Genomic DNA, 24,223 nt, shown 5'->3' on the forward strand with positions numbered 1-24,223 from the left:
GTTGTGTTTCTAGTGGAGTCCCACAGAGATCGGTTCTTGACCTTACGTTATTTAACATTTTTATCAAAGACCTGGGAAAAAATAAAATCATCACTGATAAAGTTTGCAGATGGCACAAAAATTGAGGGAGTAATAAATAATGAACAGGACAGAGCAATGATTAAGAGCAATCTGGATCGCTTGTTAAGCTGGGCACAATCTTAACAATATGTTTTAATATGGCTAAATGTAAGTGTCTACATCTAGGAACAAAGAATGTAAGCCATAATTAGGTATCCTAGGAAGTAGTGATTCTGGAAAAGATTTGGGGGGTGGAGGTCGATAATCAGCTGAACGTGAGCTCCCAGTGTGACACTCTGGCGAAAGGACTTAATGCGATCCTTAGGTACATAAATGGGGGAAGCTTGAGTAGGAGTAGAGAGGTTATTTTACCCCTTTATTTAGAACTGGTGTGACCGCTGCTGGAATAGTGTGTCCAGTTCTGGCATCCACAGTTCGAAAGGATGTTGATAAATTGGAGAGTATTCCGAGAAGATCCATGAGAATGATTAAAAAATTAGAAAACATGGCTCTCGGTAAACTCAGATCTTAATCTGTTTAGCTTAACAAAGAGAAGGTTAACGGGTGACTTGATTATAGTCTGTAACTACATGGGGAACAAATATTTAATAGTGGGCTCTATCCTCTAACAGAGAAAGGTATAACATGATACAATGACTAGAAGTCAAAGCTAGACAAATTCGGACTGGAAATAAGGCATACATTTTTAATAAGGCTATTTAATAAATAAGGCTGTAATTAGCCTTCAGGACAATTTACCAATGGTCTTAGTGGTTTATCCATCACTAGCTTTTTTTTTAAATCAAGACTGAGTGTTTTTCTAAAAGATATGGTCTAGGAATTATTTGGGGGAAGTTCTGTCTCCTGTGTTATACAGGAGCTCAGACTGAATTATCACAGTGGTCCCTTCTGGCCTTGGAAGGTATGAATCTATAAAATTACATGTAGTATATTATTGGTACCTGATATATTGGCTGTAGTTTAGGTCACAAAGCAGTTACTGCTATAACCCTTTGCTTTTGTATGCTCGTAACTTTCAAGATGGTCACCTTGTGTGGCTGAAATTTTCCATGCTTGGACACTGCCCAAAGATGAGGTAGTCTGAGTGAAAATTATTCATCTGCATCTTAATGGCAAGTGGGGAGAGTACTTTTTCCCATTGTGTATTTAAAAACAAAAATGATGGGTTTTATTAGTGTATCGTATTGACACCTAGAGGCCTTAACAGAGATTAGGGCCTCTTTGTGATAGGTGGTGCACAGACTCATAAGAGACTATCCTGCTCTGAAGAGCTTATTTAATTAGATAGGTAAAGGGTGGGAAAGAGAAAGTATTATCCCCTTTTAACAGATTGGGAGCTATAGCACAGAAAGATTAAGTGATTTGCCTAGGGTCACACACAGGGTCTGTGGAAGAACTATGAAAGTAACCCAGAGTTCCTGAGTCTCAGTCCCATGCCTTAACCACAATTTCTCTAATCACAATTTTTAATGGGGCTCCAGTAAAACAGCTGAAGATTGAAAATTAAGATGGATGTGGTCCTTCTTGTGGACTAGTACCTTCATTTGATATTAGGGACAGTATTAATATATGAAATGGAAAAATCCATTTTTGAGCAAGTTAATATTTAAGAGTCTAATGAGGCCTCCACCCTCTGTCTGATATTACTACAAACATTTTCCCTTCCTGACCTAATCAGGCATCTTTGGCAGAGACAAGCAGTTGGAATAGTTTTCATCAGGGAGACTGCAAGTGCTAATTAAAAACAGACCCAATCTCTTCCCACCACTGTTCAGACCTCGACATAAAGAGCAGGAGAAGTTGTAGATTATCATGATTTTGGGTCTTTGCAGAATTTGCTGCATTCCTATTATGATTTTATATTGTTGATATGGCCTAAAAATCAGGAAGTCCATAATAGTCAGACTCAGTTTTTCTAGGAAACAAGGCAGTAGGGCCTCCTCCCTTAATCCGTCTTTTTCAATACTTCCTATCAATCTCTGAATTCATTTCTAAATTGCTATTGATTTCCAATGCTTTCAGTGAACCCAATGCACCATTCCCTTGCTTCCTCACTCTACTCTTACAGTCTTGACCTCCTTTACATTCTTTCACCAGTATTCTCCATTGGTGGCGGAAGAGAATGAGGGAGGTTCTGGCTTTTGCTCAGAGCTTATCTACACCATATGGTAAAGTGCCCTAGGGTGTTTCGATTTCTAAAGTGCATAAAAGTGGTGTGCATTAACTTGTCCATGTAGACCCTGCTGGTGTGCACGAAATGTTCCCTAGTGCACTTTAATTGTAACAGCACTGTTATAGTGCACTAGGGAACATTTAGTGTGCTTTAACATAATACTGTTACTTTAAAGCACACTAGGAAACATTTAGTACGCACCTGCCGGGTTTACAAAAGTCAATTAGTGCACAATACATTTGTGGGCTTTAGAAATCACAACCCCATAGCGTGCATTACCCCACCATGTAGACAAAGCCTCACTGTCCCTGTGGAACAATATTTTCTCCTTCCACAACTTTCTTTTCCTGTCTCTCCTACAAATTAAATGATATTTCTCTATATTATTCAACATGGAGTATGTTTTGTTATCTGTATGAGAATACAATTTATTTTCACATCACAATGTGTGTAGATTAGGGTATTTGAAGCCTTTGATTTATACTTAATGATTGGAAGACTTGAAGCGATATATAATCCTTAACCCTCCCTTCAAAAAGCTTTTTCATGTTGTTAAAGGAGAGAATCCTAAGTATCTCTAGAGCATTAGACCACGCATTGAGACCATGTGACACCCTCCTTCCATTCTCCCTGACTGTAGGTGTTTGCAGTCTTTTACCATTAGAGAACAGTGATTACATCTAGATAATTTTTTATTTTTTACTTGAACAGCTTACTCAGATGAAAGCATTAGCTCAGTCTGTCAGACAAATATGTGTTACATAGGTTTATACAAACATTCTTCTATTTTAAAAATTCATAAAATCTAACTTAGATGCAAAGTAAATAATATTGTGACAAACTGACAAAGACCAGAAGATGAATGAAGACAGTTGGTCTTTAGCTTGTTCAATTATGAGTTACTTTCTTATCTAACTATATTAAGAGGGGAGTTGCTTGTGCTTTCTAGTATTTTGTGACATTACATGTGCTGTATTTGATGCACTATTTTGTCACCCTTTGTATGAGCTTGTGTTATAAGTACTTTTTTTGTCACATTTTTAAGTGATTTGTTTAAATAGCCTTAGCAACAGATGGTTTGGCTGGCAGCATGAAGTATTTGAAACTACAGAACCCACTGTACTTACGGAGAATTCAACACACTTGCTATAATGGTTACCTTTTAAAGATAATGTATTTTACTTTATTATTACTATTTTTAAAAAACTCAAATCATCTATTTAAAGTTTCTTTAATATTCCATTTTGGGTATGATTACATTTTAAAATTGTTGCTTTTTCAATACATTATCAGTTAAATTTTAAGGTTGTTCTGTTTTAATTAGACCCCACTTCAAGCTGTCAAAATGCTATTGTTAAAAAGTATTACCACTCCCTCCACCCACATGATTTGCTGAGTAACATAGCATAGCGAGTAGACTTGGGGAAATACACTACAGTAAGATGAAGCTGAAGGAATGCGTTCCTGCCTTTGAGCCTCTTTCCTGCTCCTACGGTTAGCTGGGAATTATTGGTCACCTTTATTTTAATTTTTTTAAATGAACTTCACACTAGTTAGCTAGAAGCCTCTTTAGACAGCTGGCTGTAATCTAGGGCTTGTTGTACCCACCTTAGTGACTCAAATGAATACTGTATCAGAGAGAATGAATCTTATCTATTTGTTTCAGTATTTCCACATGTAACACCCAAAGGAATTAATGGAATAGACTTTAAAGGGGAAGCTATAACTTTCAAGGCAACTACTGCTGGAATCCTAGCTACACTTTCTCATTGTATTGAACTCATGGTAAAACGTGAGGAGAGCTGGCAAAAAAGACTGGATAAGGTAAGAGATTTCCCTTCTATTTTGCTACTACAGTAGATCAAGTTGCTGTCTTTTAACCCGAAACTTCAATTGTGATGAGGATGTTAACTTGTATTCCTATTCCATAAAGTTATATAGAAACTAGGCAAATGCCAAAGGTTGATCCTTGTTGTGCAGATCATATAGCATGTCATCCATCCTGTGCTAGTTTTCTATCCACACCTTGTTCCACAGACTATTCCTAAATTTAATTGTTTTTAAATGTAGAGGTGAGCTAGCAGGTCTCCATAACAATAGGCATATTTCGTGCAACTTCCTAAGAGAAAGACCAGTAGCTTTTCTTTATAAAGTTCTCTATAAATCTATAGTACTATGTTAATTGTAATGATAAAGGATGGTGGCAATACTGGGACATAACCATTTTGTGGGGTGCTCTTTTACGACTTTAAAATATTGTCTAAATATATGGTGTAATTAATACACCTGTTGAAAACAAAGTAATTTCTAAATGCTAATAAATCAAATCTTACAGTAATTAGGGAAGCAACTTTAAAGAGAAAAACAGCACCACCTACTCTGGAGCTAATCGCTAATGGCAGTAGTGGTTCATGTTGAATCTGTTCAATGACCATGAATACCGCTAAAGTCTAGAAGGAACAGGGATAATCTCTTCTCCCTTCAGATGAGGTTGCTGGAAGTGTCTGTTACTACCACTTAATGTGTTGATTCCCAGGGCCCAGCCTTCACTGTGATTGGCCTGCCACATGTGCTGTCCTCTAGTCATTTGCCACCTCTTGTTTGAATTTAGTATGTTACCATACTGTGCATCATGTGGTATCTCAGGTCTTACTTCAGTTTGTGTAGCATGCTGACATATTAAATTCATATACAAGAGGACCCCAAACGGGAGTCCTAGGATCTTCTGGGAAATTTCTTTGTAGGCCAGTCCAAGCTTGGTATAGAATATCTATTTTAAAATATAAGGTGGTTTTTCTAGAGCATAGCTTTACAAATGACATTTTGTGAAAGAGTGGATTTTGTTTAGCGTGGATATAATGTCCAACTTGTGTGCATATTTTAACACTGATGCAACTTTTGTGAAGATATTTTGCTGTTGCTCCTGGCAAAAAGCAGTGTCAGCATGTAGTTTATTAGCTTAGTTAGGGCCTCTGATTAGTTAAGTGTCATATTGGTAATCCTTACAAACTGCTGTGATTAACTTCAATCTCTTTCCCCATCCCTCTGCCTTACATGAACTTGAAATGTTTCATACTGAAAGCAATTAAAATGTAATTAACCTATGTGTGAATGGAAAATAGCTTTTTAATTAATTTGGTTGGATTTGGCCTCTAAGTTTAATATATAGGCTACAAAAACTGAACTTCATTTTATTAAAGTTGAATTAGATAAGGAAAAGAAAAGGGAGTAAGCAAGGAAATAAATATCTACATAATCTCCAGCATCTGATCTTTTGTCTGCCCCATGCTAAACCCTTGTGTTGATGCCTTAGTTCTTCAAGTGTCCTCTGTATGTTAATTCCTGAGGCTATGGGTAGACTGCTGCAGCTGAATGGTGGAATGTACTGTTATCAGTGCCTGTTACAATGTTGAAGCACTCAGGCTTCCCCTTCTGCTGCTCCTCCCAGCAGTTGAGCATGTTCTGGGGCAGGGCTATAAAAGGGGGTGCAGCAGCGGTTGCAGCCTCCATTCTTTCCAGCCGCTGACTCAAATGGACATGAACCTTCTTTGGATTTCCTCGATCCGTAGAGTTTTAGATACGAGCCTTGTTCCTTTTGTATATACAATTAGTTAGTGTCAACATGGGCATTGATGGCGGATCTTAAAGATAGACATACAGACACAAGAGATGCACATCACACCCCATGGTCTTTCCTGCATTGGATGCCTACACTCAGAGTTGAAGTTTGAAGTTTTTAAGAGAGGACCATTCTCCTTATATGGGACCTTTACCCCACATGCCAGAAAAGAGGCAGAATAGATTCCAAGCCCTCTTACTACAAGAAGCATTATCTATTAAATCTTCTGGATCAGAAATTTCTTAAGCTTCTCGTGGGGGGGAGAATAGAGGCCTTAATTGGAATGAGGCATTTCCAGTTCCAGAAAGACGGTGTTGAAATTGTCATCCTCTGCTCTGAGCTTTGGTTCTAAGATAACTGAGCTCTTGTTAGCTAAACCTTTGCACCCAGTTCCAAGAAAGGTACAGTTTGACTGAAACAGGTTGCTTTTTTGTTTGAAACTATGCTTGAGGCGCCTATGGATCTGGGACCCTGGTTCTGAGGAAAAAGAAGGCCAAGACTAAACACCTTTTGGTGCCTCTGAAGATTTCCCATTGAAGTGAGTCATTCACCTCAGATTATGGACTTGTGGATCCAAGCCATTTATAGATCCAAACATTAAGGGCTCTATATCATGAGAACGTTCCCATGCAATGGGTCCAAGAAGACAGTTGGATCAGAGTATCTCATCATTTCCAGTTCCATCTAGTGTTACTGCACAAGTACACTCAGAACCATGTCCCTTGGATCCTTTCAATTCCTCACCAATATTGGGGAACTGTACAAGGACTCTGCTCAGCTCCTTCCATCAGATAAATGACAGAGAGGAGACATTTTATCACATGATCTGCAGACATTTTACCATCACCAAAGACCCCTGTTGGATGGTCTGAGAAGAAATTGTTTCCTTTGTCTTTGTAGCAGAACCTTACTTCAGTTGTATCTCCTATAATTTCTCTGTCAGTCTAGAATGGGTTCTGCATTCAGAAGAGCTGGATCAGTCTGTCTGTCCAGAAACTGAGTCATTACCTTTACCTTCTAAGAAACATTTTTTCTGAGGTAGACTATCACAAATGTCCTTATCCTGATTACGACATGATACCAGACTAGAACAGTTGTCAGGATTGGCAGATGCCATCCTGGATGCCATCGTTATGCTGGCTGACTCCAGAGTTTCCCTATCAATCCTTTTTAAGATCTACATCTTGATTTTCATGTCCAGGTAGTGGTGCCCCTACAGATCTGAAAAACTTGGATCCTAGACAGTGGGATCCTTAAGTGAAAGATAAGTCACGCACTGTTGTTCCTGATACACTATACATAGAAGAGGAGGAGGGAGATTCACCTCGTCAAATGAACATTCAGCATCCTGAACAGGAGTTAGCTGGGGACTCCTCTCCTAATGAAAATGTTGGTGTCCTTTAAGCTTCATCTCCTTCTGAAGATGCTACTCAATTTCAGGAACTAGTCAACAGAATGGTTACTATTTTAAAAATACCATCTGTGACAGTAGAGGAAGCTCCCCATCCTGTCCCTGATATCCTTGATACTACATCTTCTAACAAGGTATATTCTTGCCCCATCTTGGAAGGTCTCTGGCAACCAGGGATATCAGTATGGAATAATCTATCACCCTCTCAACCACTATCTTTATTTTAAAAAAAAAAAAAAAAAAACCACCTCTGCATTGTTGCAGCCAGAACAAATGAGATCAAGATCAGAATATTTACTTGTACTTTTAATGACAGAGAAGGGAAAAGACTAGATTCTTTGGGAAGAAAACTTTTTTTCTTCCACTTCTCTGATCATGAGGATCACTAACTATTAAGCTATCATGGCTAGGTACCAATTTCATCATTTGGACATAATTGCACTTTTTTTTTTAAGAATATTTCTGAAATGCATCAAAGATTAGTCAGTGCCCCTGTCAAAGGACAGAATGTGGCTAAGTACATCTGAGGGAGTTCTTTGAAGTCTCAGATGCAGTTTCAAGATCAGCAGCCGCTGCCATAACTCTTTGCAGACGCACATGGTTATGTTCTTCCTTTCTTCCCTTTGAAACAAAATAAATTCAGGATCTTCCATTTGTGGGAAATGGTCTCTTCAGTTCTGAAATGGACAAAGTCTTAAAGAAAACAGAAGATGAGATCAGCGGCTAGGACTTCGGGTCTTTTGCAGTCCTTTAAAATGAGAAATCTTGCACCTGCCTTAGATATCAGACAATGCTATCTGCCTTTCTTTGTTGTCTTCGAATTATACTCCTGAAAATTTCACTATCTACAGCAGCATTCTACTGCTTCTCAACCACAATATTTTGAAAGTGATCCTCCAAATCAGGGTGAGACCAAAGAATTCTTCCACTTCTCTGCATGATGCTAGACCTCAAGTTTTACATCAAGATTGAGAGCTGCAAATCGATCTTGATCCTCCTTTCCCTTTTGGGGACCATCTATCTCATTTTTATATGTTGCAAAATATTACCACAGAGGGGTTTTGAACATCATAAAAAAAGGTTATACCATTTAATTTGAGGATGCCCCCTCCTTTTCTTGATTCCCTCTCTTAAGAAGCTATTAAGAACAGAAATTCACTCTTTTACTAAAGGAAGCAATAGAGGAGGTCTTAATAAATCTCAAATCTTGGCTTCTTCTCCCATTATTTACTAGTCCCAAAGACAAATAGGGTTGTACATCTGATCTTGGAGCTAAGAAAATTAAACAGGTTGTCATAAATATAAAGAGAAGGGTAACTACCTTTCTGTATACAGAGCTATAAAATCCCTCCTGGCCAGAGGCATGACCCTTTCACCTGTGAAGGGTTAAGAAGCTAAGGTAACCTAGCTGGCACCTGACCCAAAATGACAAATGAGAGGGCAAGATACTTTCAAATCTGGGGCGGGGGACACAAAGGTTTCTGTCTGTCTGTGTGATGTTTTTGCCGGGAACAGATCAGGAATGCAGACTTACAACTCCTGTTAACTTAGTAAGTAATCTAGCTAGAAATGCGTTAGATTTCCTTTTGTTTAATGGCTGGTAAACTACGCTGTGCTGGATGGCATATACATTCCTGTTTGTGTGTCTTTTTGTAACTTAAGGTTCTCCCTACAGAGATTCTCTGTTTTGAATCTGATTACCCTGTAAGGTATTTGCCATCCTGATTTTACAGAGGTGATTCTTTTACCTTTTATTTAACTAAAATTCTTCTTTTAAGAACCTGATTGATTTTTCATTGTTCTTAAGATCCAAGGGTTTGGATCTGTGTTCACCTGTACAAATTGGTGAGGATTCTTATCAAGCCTTCCCCAGGAAAGGGGGTGTAGGGCTTGGGGGGATATTTTGGGGGAAGACATCTCCAAGTGGGCTCTTCCCTGTTCTTTGTTTAAAATGCTTGGTGGTGGCAGCATATGGTTCAAGGACAAGGCAAAGTTTGTACCTTGAGGAAGTTTTTAACCTAAGCTGGTAAGAATAAGCTTAGGGGGTCTTTCATGCAGGTCCCCACATCTGTACCTTAGAGTTCAGAGTGGAGAAGAAACCTTGACACAGGTACATCTGGAAGTTTCGGTTCAGAATGTTGACTCTTGGATCCATCATCACTTCTTTGATATATAGATAGGTTTGCAGCTCTCAGCCTCAAGGATGTTTATTTCCATATTTTGATACAGTCATAAGAAGATACCTTCAGTTCTCCTTAGGGCGGGACCATTTTCAATACAAGGATGGTGGATTGCACAAACTTTTTGTACACCATTATTTTGAAGGCTAGAATAATGAACTACAAACATAGGCTATGTACACACTACAGTTTATGTCGGTATAAGTTACGTTGCTCAGATGTGTGAATAAGCCAACCCCCTGAGCAACGTAAATTACACCAACCTAATGGCTGGTGTGGACAGCGCTATATCTCCCACCAACATAGGTACCACTTCTCGCAAGGGATGGAGTGATTAAGTCGACGCGAGAGCTCTCTCCTGTCGGCTTAGAGCATCTGCACTTGTAAGCTCTGTAGTGTAGCCATAGCCATAGAGTACATAAATCTATATATACATAAAGTTCATAAACGTCAACATTGCCACAAATGTGCAAAAAGTGAAATTAAAACAGCGTGAGGCGGTACCCCACAACATTTTTTTTTAAAGTGGTTGTCCACCTTTTGTCAGACTTTCTCATAATGTTTGAGTCTGACTAATAGCTTCAAAATTTGATTGTTTTTATAGGAGATTGAGAAAAGGCGAAGAATAGAAGAAGCGTACAAAAATGCCATGACGGAACTTAAGAAAAAGTGCCATTTTGGAGGGCCAGACTATGAGGTATGAATTATGCTTATTTCTTTTCTCGCTTAGAGTTTTCACAGATTAAATCCTTTCCTGACTAACTTGTATCCTTCATTGAAGTGATTTTTTTTGTGCAAGTGTCAAACATTAAACCATGTGATTTTTCCTTGTAACTGACATCTGCTTTTATCCATATTTATTAAATACAAACTCTGCAACAGGGAAACTTATAGGAAGGGTTTCAATCCATACATTTGTAGCAAATGAGGGAAAGGGGATAATATGATACATTTGAGTATACTAAGGGTATGTCTATACTGCCCGCCGTATCGGTGGGCAGCGATCGATCTAGCGGGGGTCGATCTGTCGCGTCTAGTCTAGACATGATAAATCGATCCCTGAGTGCTCTCCCATTGACTCCTGTACTCCACCGCTGCGAGAGACGCAGGCAGAGTCGACGGGGGAACAGCAGCAATTGACTCACCATAGTGAAGACACCACGGTGAGTAGGTCTAAGTACATCGACTTCAGCTACATTATTGATGTAGCTGAAGTTGCGTAACTTAGATCGATCCTCCTACCTAGTGTAGACCAGGGCTTAGTGAGACTGTCAAACATTTTTCTGTCTGAAAGATTTTACTTATTACGAGCAACACCTAAGATTATTATATCGCACCTGGAGCCGCAGCTAGCGAGAGATGTCAAGAGTAACAAGAAAGGTTTCTTCAGGTATGTTGGCAACAAGAAGAAAGCCAAGGAAAGTGTGGGCCCCTTAATGAATGAGGGAGGCAACCTAGTGACAGAGGATGTGGAAAAAGCTAATGTACTCAATGCTTTTTTTGCCTCTGTCTTCACGAACAAGGTCAGCTCCCAGACTGCTGCACTGGGCATCACAACATGGGGAATAGATGGCCAGCCCTCTGTGGAGAAAGAGGTGGTTAGGGACTATTTAGAAAAGCTGGATGTGCACAAGTCCATGGGGCCGGACGAGTTGCATCCGAGAGTGCTAAAGGAATTGGCGGCTGTGATTGCAGAGCCATTGGCCATTATCTTTGAAAACTTGTGGCGAACGGGGGAAGTCCCGGATGACTGGAAAAAGGCTAATGTAGTGCCAATCTTTAAAAAAGGGAAGGAGGATGATCCTGGCAACTACAGGCCAGTCAGCCTCACTTCAGTCCCCGGAAAAATCATGGAGCAGGTCCTCAAGGAATCAATCCTGAAGCACTTACGTGAGAGGAAAGTGATCAGGAACAGTCAGCATGGATTCACCAAGGGAAGGTCATGCCTGACTAATCTAATCGCCTTCTATGATGAGATTACTGGTTCTGTGGATGAAGGGAAAGCAGTGGATGTATTGTTTCTTGACTTTAGCAAAGCTTTTGACACTGTCTCCCACAGTATTCTTGTCAGCAAGTTAAAGAAGTATGGGCTGGATGAATGCACTATAAGGTGGGTAGAAAGTTGGCTAGATTGTCGGGCTCAACGGGTAGTGATCAATGGCTCCATGTCTAGTTGGCAGCCGGTGTCAAGTGGAGTGCCCCAGGGGTCGGTCCTGGGGCCGGTTTTGTTCAATATCTTCATAAATGATCTGGAGGATGGTGTGGATTGCACTCTCGGCAAGTTTGCGGATGATACTAAACTGGGAGGAGTGGTAGATACGCTGGAGGGCAGGGTTAGGATACAGAGGGCCCTAGACAAATTGGAGGATTGGGCCAAAAGAAATCTGATGAGGTTCAATAAGGATAAGTGCAGGGTCCTGCACTTAGGACGGAAGAACCCAATGCACAGCTACAGACTAGGGACCGAATGGCTCGGCAGCAGTTCTGCAGAAAAGGACCCAGGGGTGACAGTGGACAAGAAGCTGGATATGAGTCAGCAGTGTGCCCTTGTTGACAAGAAGGCCAATGGCATTTTGGGATGTATAAGTAGGGGCATAGCGAGCAGATCGAGGGACGTGATCGTTCCCCTCTATTCGACATTGGTGAGGCCTCATCTGGAGTACTGTGTCCAGTTTTGGGCCCCACACTTCAAGAAGGATGTGGATAAATTGGAGAGAGTCCAGCGAAGGGCAACAAAAATGATTAGGGGTCTAGAACACATGACTTATGAGGAGAGGCTGAGGGAGTTGGGATTGTTTAGCCTGCAGAAGAGAAGAATGAGGGGGGATTTGATAGCTGCTTTCAACTACCTGAAAGGGGGTTCCAAAGAGGATGGCTCTAGACTGTTCTCAATGGTAGCAGATGACAGAACGAGGAGTAATGGTCTCAAGTTGCAGTGGGGGAGGTTTAGATTGGATATTAGGAAAAACTTTTTCACTAAGAGGGTGGTGAAACACTGGAATGCGTTACCTAGGGAGGTGGTAGAATCTCCTTCCTTAGAGGTTTTTAAGGTCAGGCTTGACAAAGCCCTGGCTGGGATGATTTAACTGGGAATTGGTCCTGCTTCGAGCAGGGGGTTGGACTAGATGACCTTCTGGGGTCCCTTCCAACCCTGATATTCTATGATTCTATGGTGAAACACTGGAATGCGTTACCTAGGGAGGTGGTGGAATCTCCTTCCTTAGAGGTTTTTAAGGTCAGGCTTGACAAAGCCCTGGCTGGGATGATTTAATTGGGGATTGGTCCTGCTTTGAGCAGGGGGTTGGACTAGATGACCTCCTGAGGTCCCTTCCAACCCTGATATTCTATGATTATGCGATTTTTCTGAGTTTTTGTCAGTTTGCTTTATACATTTCACAGCACTTTGTGTATAGTTAGTTTGGCACCCTCCCCCCACCATCCCATAATCAGTATTTCCCTGTTTGTATGCATCACTTATGCAGAACAGGGAAGAGAAAAAAACATTTGAAATAGAAAAATGCAAATATAAAAACATAATAATTGAACTTGGAGACTGGTATGGTATCTGAATCTAATTTAAACGTTGACAAGTTTTTGACTTGCTAGTCTCCCTTTAAACTGGTTTTGGGAATTCACATCTTAAAAGTTTATCTCGGTTAAGCTGTGAACATCTAAGCAGCTTCCCACTCAAGTATGCAGTTGGTCAAAGTTTGCAGCCATAAACCTCTTTGTGGAATATTAAGTTTCTACACCCATATTGCAACTAAGCTAAATTACAGGCACGCTAACATTTTCACTTCCATGTAGGTCAAAATTTTGTAAATACAAAGATAGAAATCTTGACTGAGAGATGAATATTAATACGTTTTGTTCTAAGATGCCAAGCAACTGCTTTGTGTGTGGTCTGTTAGTTTCAGCTGCTCTGCTGTGGTTGAGGAATACGCAGTTCAACTAATAGAGATGAAGTACAGAGGTGGAGTTTTTGTACCCCTGATTCTGCGGTCACAGCCCCACAGTTCACACTTCAGCACAGTATAAACATAGCCTTAGTGCACAAAAAAGTGGTGGCACTTAGTGCACTGCAAGTTGGGATGTAAGGGCTACAGTCTCTTTGTGGATAAGCTCTAAGGTATGTTGTAGGAGTTCAAATAAAATGTTTTGATACTTCTAACATATATTGTAGTCAGGAATTTTGGCTTTTATTGAAATCCATTGTTCTGGGCCCAGGTGTTGGAAGCACCACAGGCCAGCAGAGGCACTTTGAAAAATGAGACCCACACGCAGCTAAGCAGCGAGTTATTGGCTTTATTGAAGGTTAGTGACACACCCGCAACGGGGACTCCAAGTGTTGCTGACACGGAGGCGGAGAACCCAGCACACCGGAGCTTTGCCTGGGACGGAGTTCGATGAAGGGGTAAACAGCAAGTCCTAATAAGCAGTACACAGAGACAGCTCATGAATATGTAATTAGGTACTTTCCTAAAGGGGCTTTCCGCTACCTGGCAATGGACCATGCAAGGCAGAAAAAAAAGCCTAAAACCAGTTAGAGTGGGTTTTCCATGTCTTACAGTGACCAGGCGGCCTCGAGAAAACGGAAGTTTCCTAGCTAGGCCATAACAAAGTCTTCCACAGTCCCTTACATCCATTAATAAATAATATTTGTAAACATTGTAAGGAATGAATTGGTTGAAAGTGCTTCTGCCTATCAGCCTGAAAAAGGTACTGTAATTTCCATAGAATGTCTGCTTAAAATATCTAAAAAGTACTGAATTTTTAAAATGATAAACTACGTGGCTCTGGGAAGAAGGATAAAGGAGTTTGAGGCGCAAATGGTGTTCTCGTCCATCCTCCCCGTGGAAGGAAAAGGCCTGGGTAGAGACTGTCGAATCATGGAAGTCAATGAATGGCTATGCAGGTGGTGTCGGAGAGAAGGCTTTGGATTCTTTGACCATGGGATGGTGTTCCAAGAAGGAGTGCTAGGCAGAGACGGGCTCCATCTAATGAAGAGAGGGAAAAGCATCTTCGCAAGCAGGCTGGCTAACCTAGTGAGGAGGGCTTTAAACTAGGTTCACCGGGGGAAGACCACCAAAGCCCTGAGGTAGGTGGGGAAGTGGGATACCGGGAGGAAGCACAAGCAGGAGCGCGTGAGAGGGGAGGGCTCCTGCCTCATTCTGAGAAAGAGGGGCGATCAACGGGTTATCTCAAGTGCCTATACACAAATGCACGAAGCCTGGGAAACAAGCAGGGAGAACTGGAAGTCCTGGCAAAGTCAAGGAATTATGATGTGATTGGAATAACAGAGACTTGGTGGGATAACTCACATGACTGGAGTACTGTCATGGATGGATATAAGCTGTTCAGGAAGGACAGACAGGGCAGAAAAGGTGGGGAAGTTGCACTGTATGTAAGAGAGCAGTATGACTGCTCAGAGCTCAAGTATGAAACTGCAGAAAAACCTGAGAGTCTCTGGATTAAGTTTAGAAGTGTGAGCAACAAGGGTGATATCGTGGTGGGAGTCTACTTATAGACCATCGGACCAGGGGGATGAGGTGGATGAGGCTTTCTTCGGGCAACTCGCAGAAGTTACTAGATTGCACGCCCTGGTTCTCATGGGAGACCTCAATCACCCTGATACCTGCTGGGAGAGCAATACAGCGGTGCACAGACAATCCAGGAAGTTTTTGGAAAGTGTAGGGGACAATTTCCTGGTGCAAGTGCTGGAGGAACCAACTAGGGGCAGAGCTATTTTTGACCTGCTGCTCACAAACCGGGAAGAATTAGTAGGGGAAGCAAAAGTGAATGGGAACCTGGGAGGCAGTGACCATGAGATGGTCAAGTTCAGGATCCTGACACAAGGAAGAAAGGAAAGCAGCAGAATATGGACCCTGGACTTCAGAAAAGCAGACTTTGACTCCCTCCAGGAACTGATGGGCAAGATCCCCTGGGAGAATAACATGAGGGGGAAAGGAGTCCAGGAGAGCTGGCTGTATTTTAAAGAAACCCTATTGAGGTTACAGGGACAAACCATCCCGATGTGTAGAAAGAATAGTAAATATGGCAGGCGACCAGCTTGTCTTAACAGTGAAATCCTTGCTGATCTTAAACACAAAAAAGAAGCTTATAAGAAGTGGAAGATTGGACAAATGACCAGGGATGAGTATAAAAATATTGCTCGGGCATGCAGGAATGAAATCAGGAAGGCCAAATCACACCTGGAGTTGCAGCTATCAAGAGATGTTAAGAGTAAGAAGGGTTTCTTCAGGTATGTTAGCAACAAGAAGAAAGTCAAGGATAGTGTGGGCCCCTTACTGAATGAGGGAGGCAACCTAGTGACAGAGGATGTGGAAAAAGCTAATGTACTCAGTGCTTTTTTTGCCTCTGTCTTCACGAAAAAGGTCAGCTCCCAGACTACTGCACTGGGCAGCACAGCATGGGGAGGAGGTGACCAGCCCTCTGTGGAGAAAGAAGTGGTTCGGTACTATTTAGAAAAGCTGGACGTGCACAAGTCAATGGGGCCGGATGCGTTGCATCCGAGAGTGCTAAAGGAGTTGGTGGATGTGATTGCAGAGCCATTGGCCATTATTTCTGAAAACTCATGGCGATCGGGGGAAGTCCCGGACGACTGAAAAAAGGCTAATGTAGTGCCCATCTTTTAAAAAAGGGAAGGAAGAGGATCCTGGCAACTACAAACCAGTCAGCCTCACCTCAGTTCCTGGAAAAATCATGGAGCAGGTCCTCAAGGAATCAATTCTGAAGCACTTAGAGGAGAGGAAAGTGATCCGGTACAGTCAGCATGGATTCACCAGGGGCAAGTCATGCCTGAGTAATCTAATTGCCTTCTATGACGAGATAACTGGTTCTGTGGATGAAGGGAAAGCAGTGGACGTGTTGTTCCTTGACTTTTTAGCAAAGCTTTTGACAGTGTCTCCCACAGTATTCTTGCCAGCAAGTTAAAGAAGTATGGGCTGGATGAATGGACTATAAGGTGGATAGAAAGCTGGCTAGATTGTCGAGCTCAACGGGTAGTGATCAATGGCTCCATGTCTAGTTGGGAGCCGGTATCAAGTGGAGTGCCCCAAGAGTAGGTCCTGGGGCCGGTTTTGTTCAATATCTTCATAAATGATCTGGAGGATGGTGTGGATTGCACCCTCAGCAAGTTTGCAGATGACACTAAACTGGGAGAAGAGGTAGGTACGCTGGAGGGTAGGGATAGGATACAGAGGGCCCTAGACAAATTGGAGGATTGGGCCAAAAGATATCTGATGAGGTTCAATAAGGACAAGTGCAGAGTCCTGCACTTATGACGGAAGACTCCAATGCACCGCTACAGACTAGGGACCGAATGGCTCGGCAGCAGTTCTGCAGAAAAGGACCTAGGGGTTGCAGTGGACGAGAGGCTGGATATGAGTCAACAGTGTGCCCTTGTTGCCAAGAAGGCCAATGGCATTTTGGGATGTATAAGTAGGGGCATTGCCAGCAGATCGAGGGAAGTGATTGTTCCCCTCTATTCGAGACTGGTGAGGCCTCATCTGGAATACTGTGTCCAGTTTTGGGCCCCACACTACAAGAAGGATGTGGAAAAATTGGAAAGAGTCCAGCGGAGGGCAACAAAAATGATTAGGGGACTGGAACACATGAGTTATGAGGAGAGGTTAAGGGAACTGGGGATGTTTAGTCTACAGAAGAGAAGAATGAGGGGGGATTTGATAGCTGCTTTTAGCTACCTGAAAGGGGGTTCCAAAGAGGATGGCTCTAGACTGTTCTCAGTGGTAGCAGATGACAGAGCAATGAGTAATGGTCTCAAATTGCAGTGGGGGAGATTTAGGTTGGATATTAGGAAAAACATTTTCACTAGGAGGGTGGTGAAACACTGGAATGCGTTACCTAGGGAGGTGGTGGAATCTCCTTCCTTAGAAGTTTTTAAGGTCAGGCTTGACAAAGCCCTGGCTGGGATGATTTAATTGGGGATCGGTCCTGCTTTGAGCAGGGGGTTGGACTAGATGACTTCCTGAGGTCCCTTCCAACCCTGATATTCTGTGATTCCAAGGAATAATCATTTCAGTTGTTCGATGTATTTTGTCTTCACTCACTTCACTGACTACATGCTTCCTCCCCCATCCTTAACTTTTCCTGTGTGTGACATCTAGCCTTGTGATTTAACAAGAACTAAAAATTTAAAGCTAAAGTCACTGGACTTCTGCAAACATCAGACTTCATAAGATTGCTTTAAAGATAAAAGGAAAAACATTTGTTACCTTTGGAGTTGGTGAATAGGTGAAGTGTGTGAGTGTCTATGGGCCTTGCTAAATGGTGTAACTTACTTATAACACTCACCAACTAACTTTTTTTTGTATTGGATTTTATTACTGCCATAAGAAAATGGCATTTTAAAATCTCCTAGTAATATGATAACGTCACATGTATTTACACACATTTTTAGATGGCCTCAAACAGTGAAGAGGCATTCATTGGGCTTTTGATAAAATTCTCCACTTCTGCAGCCTCATCAGTTACCTTTTTCAGTTCCATTGGCGTCCACTTAACTGCCAAAGCTCTCCAGTGAAGTAAACGTGTCCAAATAGCTTGGAGTGCAATAGTCTGGATTCTAGTCACAAGATCACTGTATTTTCTTCTTATAGCTCTGGCATTATCAGTGCCAGTCTTAACACAATCCACTCCAGCTGCAAAAACTGAGAGCTGAAAACTTCAGATTTCCCCACACACACCCATCGTCCCATACCACATCCTCTCAGTGGACAGCAAAACAGGCAGTCCTCACATATGGGTCTTTCCTGCTCATATTGGACAAATACTAAGTTGGGCAGAATAAGTTACCATAGTTTCATCCAGTTATAATAAGAATTGGCTTCCTTGAACTCTTCTAAACAGCAGTTTGCCAAATATATCCAGCCATGTCATGAATTTGTCAGTTCACTGAATCACAGGAAAAGGAAATTACTTTAACTTAACAAGCTGCAGCAGATTCCAGCACAACACTGGTTGAAGTTTTTGTTTCAAATATTGTCGTTTCTGTATTTATGAGCCATGGAGTCTTTTACTATCAAATGACACCAAATAATGGCGCTCAAAGGGCTTTCATGTTTACAGGTTTACTATATGAAACAGTCTTCTAATTTTGTAAACTGGTAACTTTTTGCTTAAATTCAATGAGTTTCTTTCTTCAAGATGGATGGTTAGTCTCCAAATGACCCACCTCTTAATGGCTGTATGCATGTCCCAAAATCCTTTGCTAGTTTACTTCAACTCCTTTGAAGTATCAGGGTGGCTGGCAAGCATTCTGTATGCATTTTGGTCTAAGTTTGCCAGAAAGGAAAGTCAGGCTGCAAGTGGTCAATCCATAGAAGAGGGAAGAAAGGGTGGGTGGATGGAGCCATCCTACTCCATTGAGTAGGGCAGGAAGGTAATGTGGTTAATTCCCTTTAAAAGAAAAGCTGGGGAGCAAACAGCAGCTACAGGCCATCTGCAGATTCAGCAGGCATGATTTTGTGTTTTTGTTCAGTTCACAGTTTTGAATTTATTTCCACTCTGCTCCTGATGTCTTCTGACCCTCCAGTTAGTACCTTGTCCTGTCCTAGAACTCCCTCATTTTGAGGCTGGTTAGCATGGTTCCATGATCCTCTCCTTTGTCTCCCCCAATCCATCATATCCGGGGCCATTGTCACTCTGTGTCCCCAGTCTCTTTGCTCCCCTCCCCCTGGTTCAGCCCAGCAGCTGGAGTTAAAAGGTGAGGTTGTTTCTAAATATTTATATTTATAAACAATGCTCTTTATACATGGGTTTTTTTAAAATACCTCTTTATTTCTTTAAACTTCTATCTACTCCCAAAAATAGTGGCTGTCACTTCTTAGCAAGACTTACAAACAAAAATGAATTTTGAATTTCTGGCGCAGGCCGTTTTAGAAAGATGATTCAGTGTACAAATAGCTTTTAAAAAAAAAAAATCAGACTTCCCACAAAGACTCTTCACTGGAATGATAAGTAGCACACAAAATATCAAGATGTTCCTGTTACTAAATTAGCTGGAGAAGGCTTGAAAACTATGATTATAATAGAATTAGCTTCAACATTGAAATATGGATTATTATGGAGGGGAAGTAGTTTCTCCACAGTAAATCTGTAAAATAAAACTTCATATGTTAAACCACAGAGTCCATTACATGGATTCATGCAAAAACGAAGGAAAGTTGGAGTCGTCTTGAACTTCCATTTAAAAAAATAACTGCTTTTTATTATGTAATGTTAAAACTGACAAACTAATAAAAGAACTTTTAGAGTTGACAGGCCATCTGTTCTTTCAGGAGTCTACGTATAGCAGGGTCCAAGATTTTACATCATATTGTATGTGTTTATAATGGGGTGAATTAAGGAAGAACAGACCGGTTTTAAAAAGCCAGTGTTATGATCATGTTTTTTTAAAAGTATATACATTTATTAGTAATAACACTTTAAGTGATCACGGTTCGAGGAACTTTAAGATCAAACTTAAGCTTTACTATGTTCTTTACTTTTTGCATATTTCTCTGCGTGGACAATTAACATATTTTAGTTGTGTTGTTAACCTTTCATGCCTGAAATACAGCTGAATATTTCAGTGTCTTTGTGCTGAAATCCTGTAATGGAATGATGATTTAAATTACACTTTATGCTGGGATTTGTAAAATAATTTATGGAAACATTTTTGTCACAAACTTTGTAAAAAGAGTTCTCAAAGTGTGTGTGTGTGTGTGTGAGAGAGAGAGAAAAAAATTTAAAAACTAAATTTGAGGCCAAATTTTACCTGATTGTTGAAGTGCGAATTTCCTGGCTTTTGTTGTCTTGTGTTACAGCTCTTAAATTGTAGTTCTTTAAATGCATTGAGTGGAGTATTATCTTATTTTACCAAGTAGTGCTTTATTTTGAATTATACTCCAATAATTTTGTTATACTCAAGTAATGGTGAAAAGACTCGCTGTTATGAAAAATGGCTTTTGTGTATAGGTTCATAACTTTATATTTGATATATGCTTCATCTGCAGATGAATTAGGACTTTTTTACACTGATAAAGAAATGCAATTTTATCAAATTGGCTAACATTCACTTTTTTAAATTAAACTCCGTTTTCTGAAGTGTAGCATTCGTATTTCCTCCATTTTCTTTAGCTGTTTGCTTTTCTGTATTTTGGTTTAGGAGGGTCCTAATAGTCTGATTAATGAAGAAGAATTCTTTGATGCTGTTGAAGCTGCTCTTGACAGACAGGATAAAATAGAAGAACAGGTATTAATAGTACTAAATGTTTTAAGAGGCAATTATGTTCCTACTTTTAAAAAAATACTGTGCTTCAGCCTAGGATCTTTACGTCTTTTATGGTCCAAATTCTCTCCAGGGATACGTTCACAGAACTTATGTTAACTTGGGTAGGAATTTGCTCACAGGAATGTGTACAGAAGTTTGACAGTTAGAATTTGTATAGTAAAATATTGATGTATTTATAGCACCTGGGATACCTTTTTATGGACAAGGACCCCATTGTGTTGGGCATTGTACAAACAGAACAAAAAGACAGTTTTTCAAGTGCTTGTTCATGTTGATTCCAATCTAGGTGTGCGCACACCCACATGTGTGGCTGTCAGAGATTTTTGCTTTAGCAGTACCCGTGGGGCCGGCAGTAGCACCCTCTAGAGTGCTGTGCTCATGCCGCGGTATATCAGGTGCTGCTGGCTGGTGTGTCCTCAGTTCCTTCTTACCACCTGTGGTGATGAGTCAGAGTGCCTCTCTCACTTGTCAAGAGCTAGGGGTTTCTTCCAATGGACTTCATGCCTTCAGGCCTTTGCTTGATTGTAGTTAGTGTTACGTTGTTAAGTAGTTGTTAAGGGTATAGTTAGCTGATAGCTAAGGTCCCAGTGGGGACTTTACCTCAAACAGGACATGCCCCAAGCTCCTGGGTTTAAGCCCTGCTCGGTCTGTGACAGGCCTATGCCTGTGAGTGATCCCCCCAACAGCTGCCTTAAGTGCTTGGGGGAATCGCACATCAAGGAGCATTGCTGGATTTGTAAGAACTTTTGGCCTCACACCCAGGAGAGGGACATTTGCCTCAGGGCTTCCTGATGGAGTCCCCTCTCTGCCCAACTTCTCAGTCCTCTATGCAGGCTGCACCGAGGATTTCGGTTTCCGTGCACAGTGCATTGGCACTGAAGAAGAAGGCGAAGAAGCACTCACCGGTGCCAAGCAAGAAGGCCCAAGGGTCATCCAGTAGAGAGACCGGGCCTGTCCGCCAGCCTTCTCCAGAGCAACATGAGCATGCCTCTGTGGCTGGGGCTCTTAGCCCTCTTAAAGGTCCATCACCGACTTTGGTGAGCAGCATAGGACTCACCACGCTGCCTGCACCATCGTCATCCCAAGCCCAGGTGCAGAGTGGGCACGGTTCTCCACCTGCTCCTATGATGTCTCAGGTGATGCAGGACCAGTCTAAGGCTTCCTGAGAGAGAAAGCTAGCTGTTAAGTCTCCTCTGGGGACGGGAGAGCTCCATAGGTCACTGGACAAGTAATCCTGTGGCAGGTCAGAGCCGCGCCGCCGATTTGCCCAAACTCTCCCCCTGGATGTCGAGACATTATTCCCCAGTGCGGGGTCTGCACTCTCCATATTATGACCGACTCTGTTCCCCCCCTCGCTGAGCCGCATCTAGACGTCTGTCTCGGTTGCTGGGACCGTGGGACTACTTCTCCTCATGTTTACTGGTCTCCCCGGCACCGTTCCACCCGACCCAAATCTCCCTGGGACCAGGACCGTTCACCCCGGAATAGCCACCGGTCACTTACGCCTGGTCAAAGCTCACTGGTAGCCATGACCAGCAAGTAGACCCAGGCGTCAACAGGTCCTCCCTGGTCACTGAAGATTGGTTCCTTTGGTGCGGAGGCCCAGCTCAGCCCATCGCCCCGGTCTCCGCAATGGGTTTGGACACTGGGAACTTCTCTGCTGTCCACGGCACTGTGGTGGCAGCACAGCCAGTGGCCAACACAGTGGCTGTATTGGGGAGCATGGGGCTTTTTGGTGATGATGATGCCCCCTTTGCAGCACGCATCAGTGGCTGCGTTGGAGCGAATATAGACTGCCCCACTGGCACCAGATATGGTACTGGAAGCTCGCTCCGAGGTCAGGGTGGAGGATGCGGTGCTTACCCTCAAACCTCCCTCTCCAACGGCTGCTGAGCCCTCATGCCTCCTCTTCCCTGGACAAGGCACTCATGGGACCTTCCAGGGCCAGCTCCCCAGATGACTTTAAAGAACACCAAGCCCTTCTCAGGCGGGTGCCCAAGAACTTGAGGCTGGAAGTGCAGGAGATAGTGGAGCAGGAGGACACCCTTTTCAATCTCCTCTCAAGAAGCTGAAGTTCTGCATGGTCTCCCTGGCCTCCGTTATCCCCTCCCTGGATCTGGGAGACTGGTACGCCGCTCTCAACTTAAAGGATGCTTGCTTCCATGTCTCCATATTACTATGAAACGCAGGAACCATCTGTGTCATGGGGACTGGGCACCACTTACAGTTCACAGCACTACCCTTTGGCCTGTCCTCCGCTCCCAGGGTGTTCACGAAATGCATGGCGCCAGTAGTGGCTTACCTCAGATGTCAGGGGATCCAGATCTGTCTGTACCTTGATGACTGGCTCCTCAAGGGCACGTCTCTGGGTCAGGTGCGGAGAAGCCTTGATCTAGTATGCTCTACCTGCAATGACCTGGGCCTGTTAATAGTCACAGAAAAGTCCACGTTAATGCCGGTCCAGCGCATAGAGTTTATCAGAGCGGTTCTCGATTTCACACGAGACAGGGCCTTCATTCCGAAAGCACGCTTTCAGGCCATGGTGGATCTCATTGTCCAGGTGAGGAGACATCCGATCACCATGGTCCATGCTTGCCTGCGGCTGGTGGACCACACGGCAGCATACATGTACGTGGTCAGGCACACCTGGGTTCGTCTGCCACCCTTGCATACATGGCAAGCAACGGTCTACGTTCCCAGCAGGTACTGCTGGGACCAAGCAGTCACAGTACTGGACCGCGTCCTCTCATCCTTGAACTATTGGCTAGACCCCTAGTTAGTGCTGCTGTTGTACCAATAAAATAAAAACCAGCAGGATCTTATTAAAGGGAAAAAGGCAAAATACCACATTTATTGTGAACACAGAAAGAATCATAGTAAGCAGTTAGTTATAGCTATAACATTCCATTCAATCTCATATTTATTCACACATTCATTCATACAAACACACACACACACACACACATACACACCCACACACACAGGTTCTGCAAGGTTGTTATCATAGTTACCAGGCTTAGAGTTGCTCATGCCAAGCCACTGGCCAGGTGGCCTGGACGTGAGGAGGGAGCAGGGCCTGTCAGATGCTCATCTGATGCTCCTGGAAGTTGGTTTGCAGAATCAGACCCCAAAGTTCTCACTTTTTAGAGTCTATTTTTATAGGAATTTCTTCCTATGCCAGTCTATGGGAATTGCTTCATCATGCTGTTGCTGAATCAATCAGCAGATAGCACATTCCTGACAGCTCCAAGATGTTATCTTGTTCTTTGGTTCTCCCATCCTTGAGGCTGTTGGGTGGATTCCAGTCTGCCCTCTGGGTGGGGTCCTCTGGTTATTTCCACTTGACGCCTTCAGCCGATGGACACTGGATTCTTAGGCTGGCACCTCCCTGATCATTCAGTTATTATCCACACCAAGCATCCATCCACATACATCCTCTATCTCT

At 42.5% G+C, this 24,223-nt stretch overlaps 1 protein-coding gene across 4 annotated transcripts in view; it reads left to right on the plus strand.

The window, feature by feature from the left end:
- Positions 1 to 24,223, plus strand: part of CERT1 (ceramide transporter 1) — a 168,768-nt gene that overhangs the window by 111,445 nt on the left and 33,100 nt on the right. For 3 of the 4 annotated variants that reach the window (XM_073344213.1, XM_073344212.1, XM_073344214.1), the window contains exons 7-9: positions 3,921 to 4,078; positions 10,069 to 10,161; positions 20,653 to 20,739. In XM_073344213.1, coding sequence (XP_073200314.1) covers positions 3,921 to 4,078; positions 10,069 to 10,161; positions 20,653 to 20,739 — 338 coding nt within the window. The remainder of the gene's footprint in view (positions 1 to 3,920; positions 4,079 to 10,068; positions 10,162 to 20,652; positions 20,740 to 24,223) is intronic. The other variant, XM_073344216.1, reaches the window with a different exon arrangement.

The sequence above is a fragment of the Lepidochelys kempii genome, chromosome 5 (assembly GCF_965140265.1).
Source record: "Lepidochelys kempii isolate rLepKem1 chromosome 5, rLepKem1.hap2, whole genome shotgun sequence".
Taxonomy (NCBI): Eukaryota; Metazoa; Chordata; order Testudines; family Cheloniidae; genus Lepidochelys; species Lepidochelys kempii.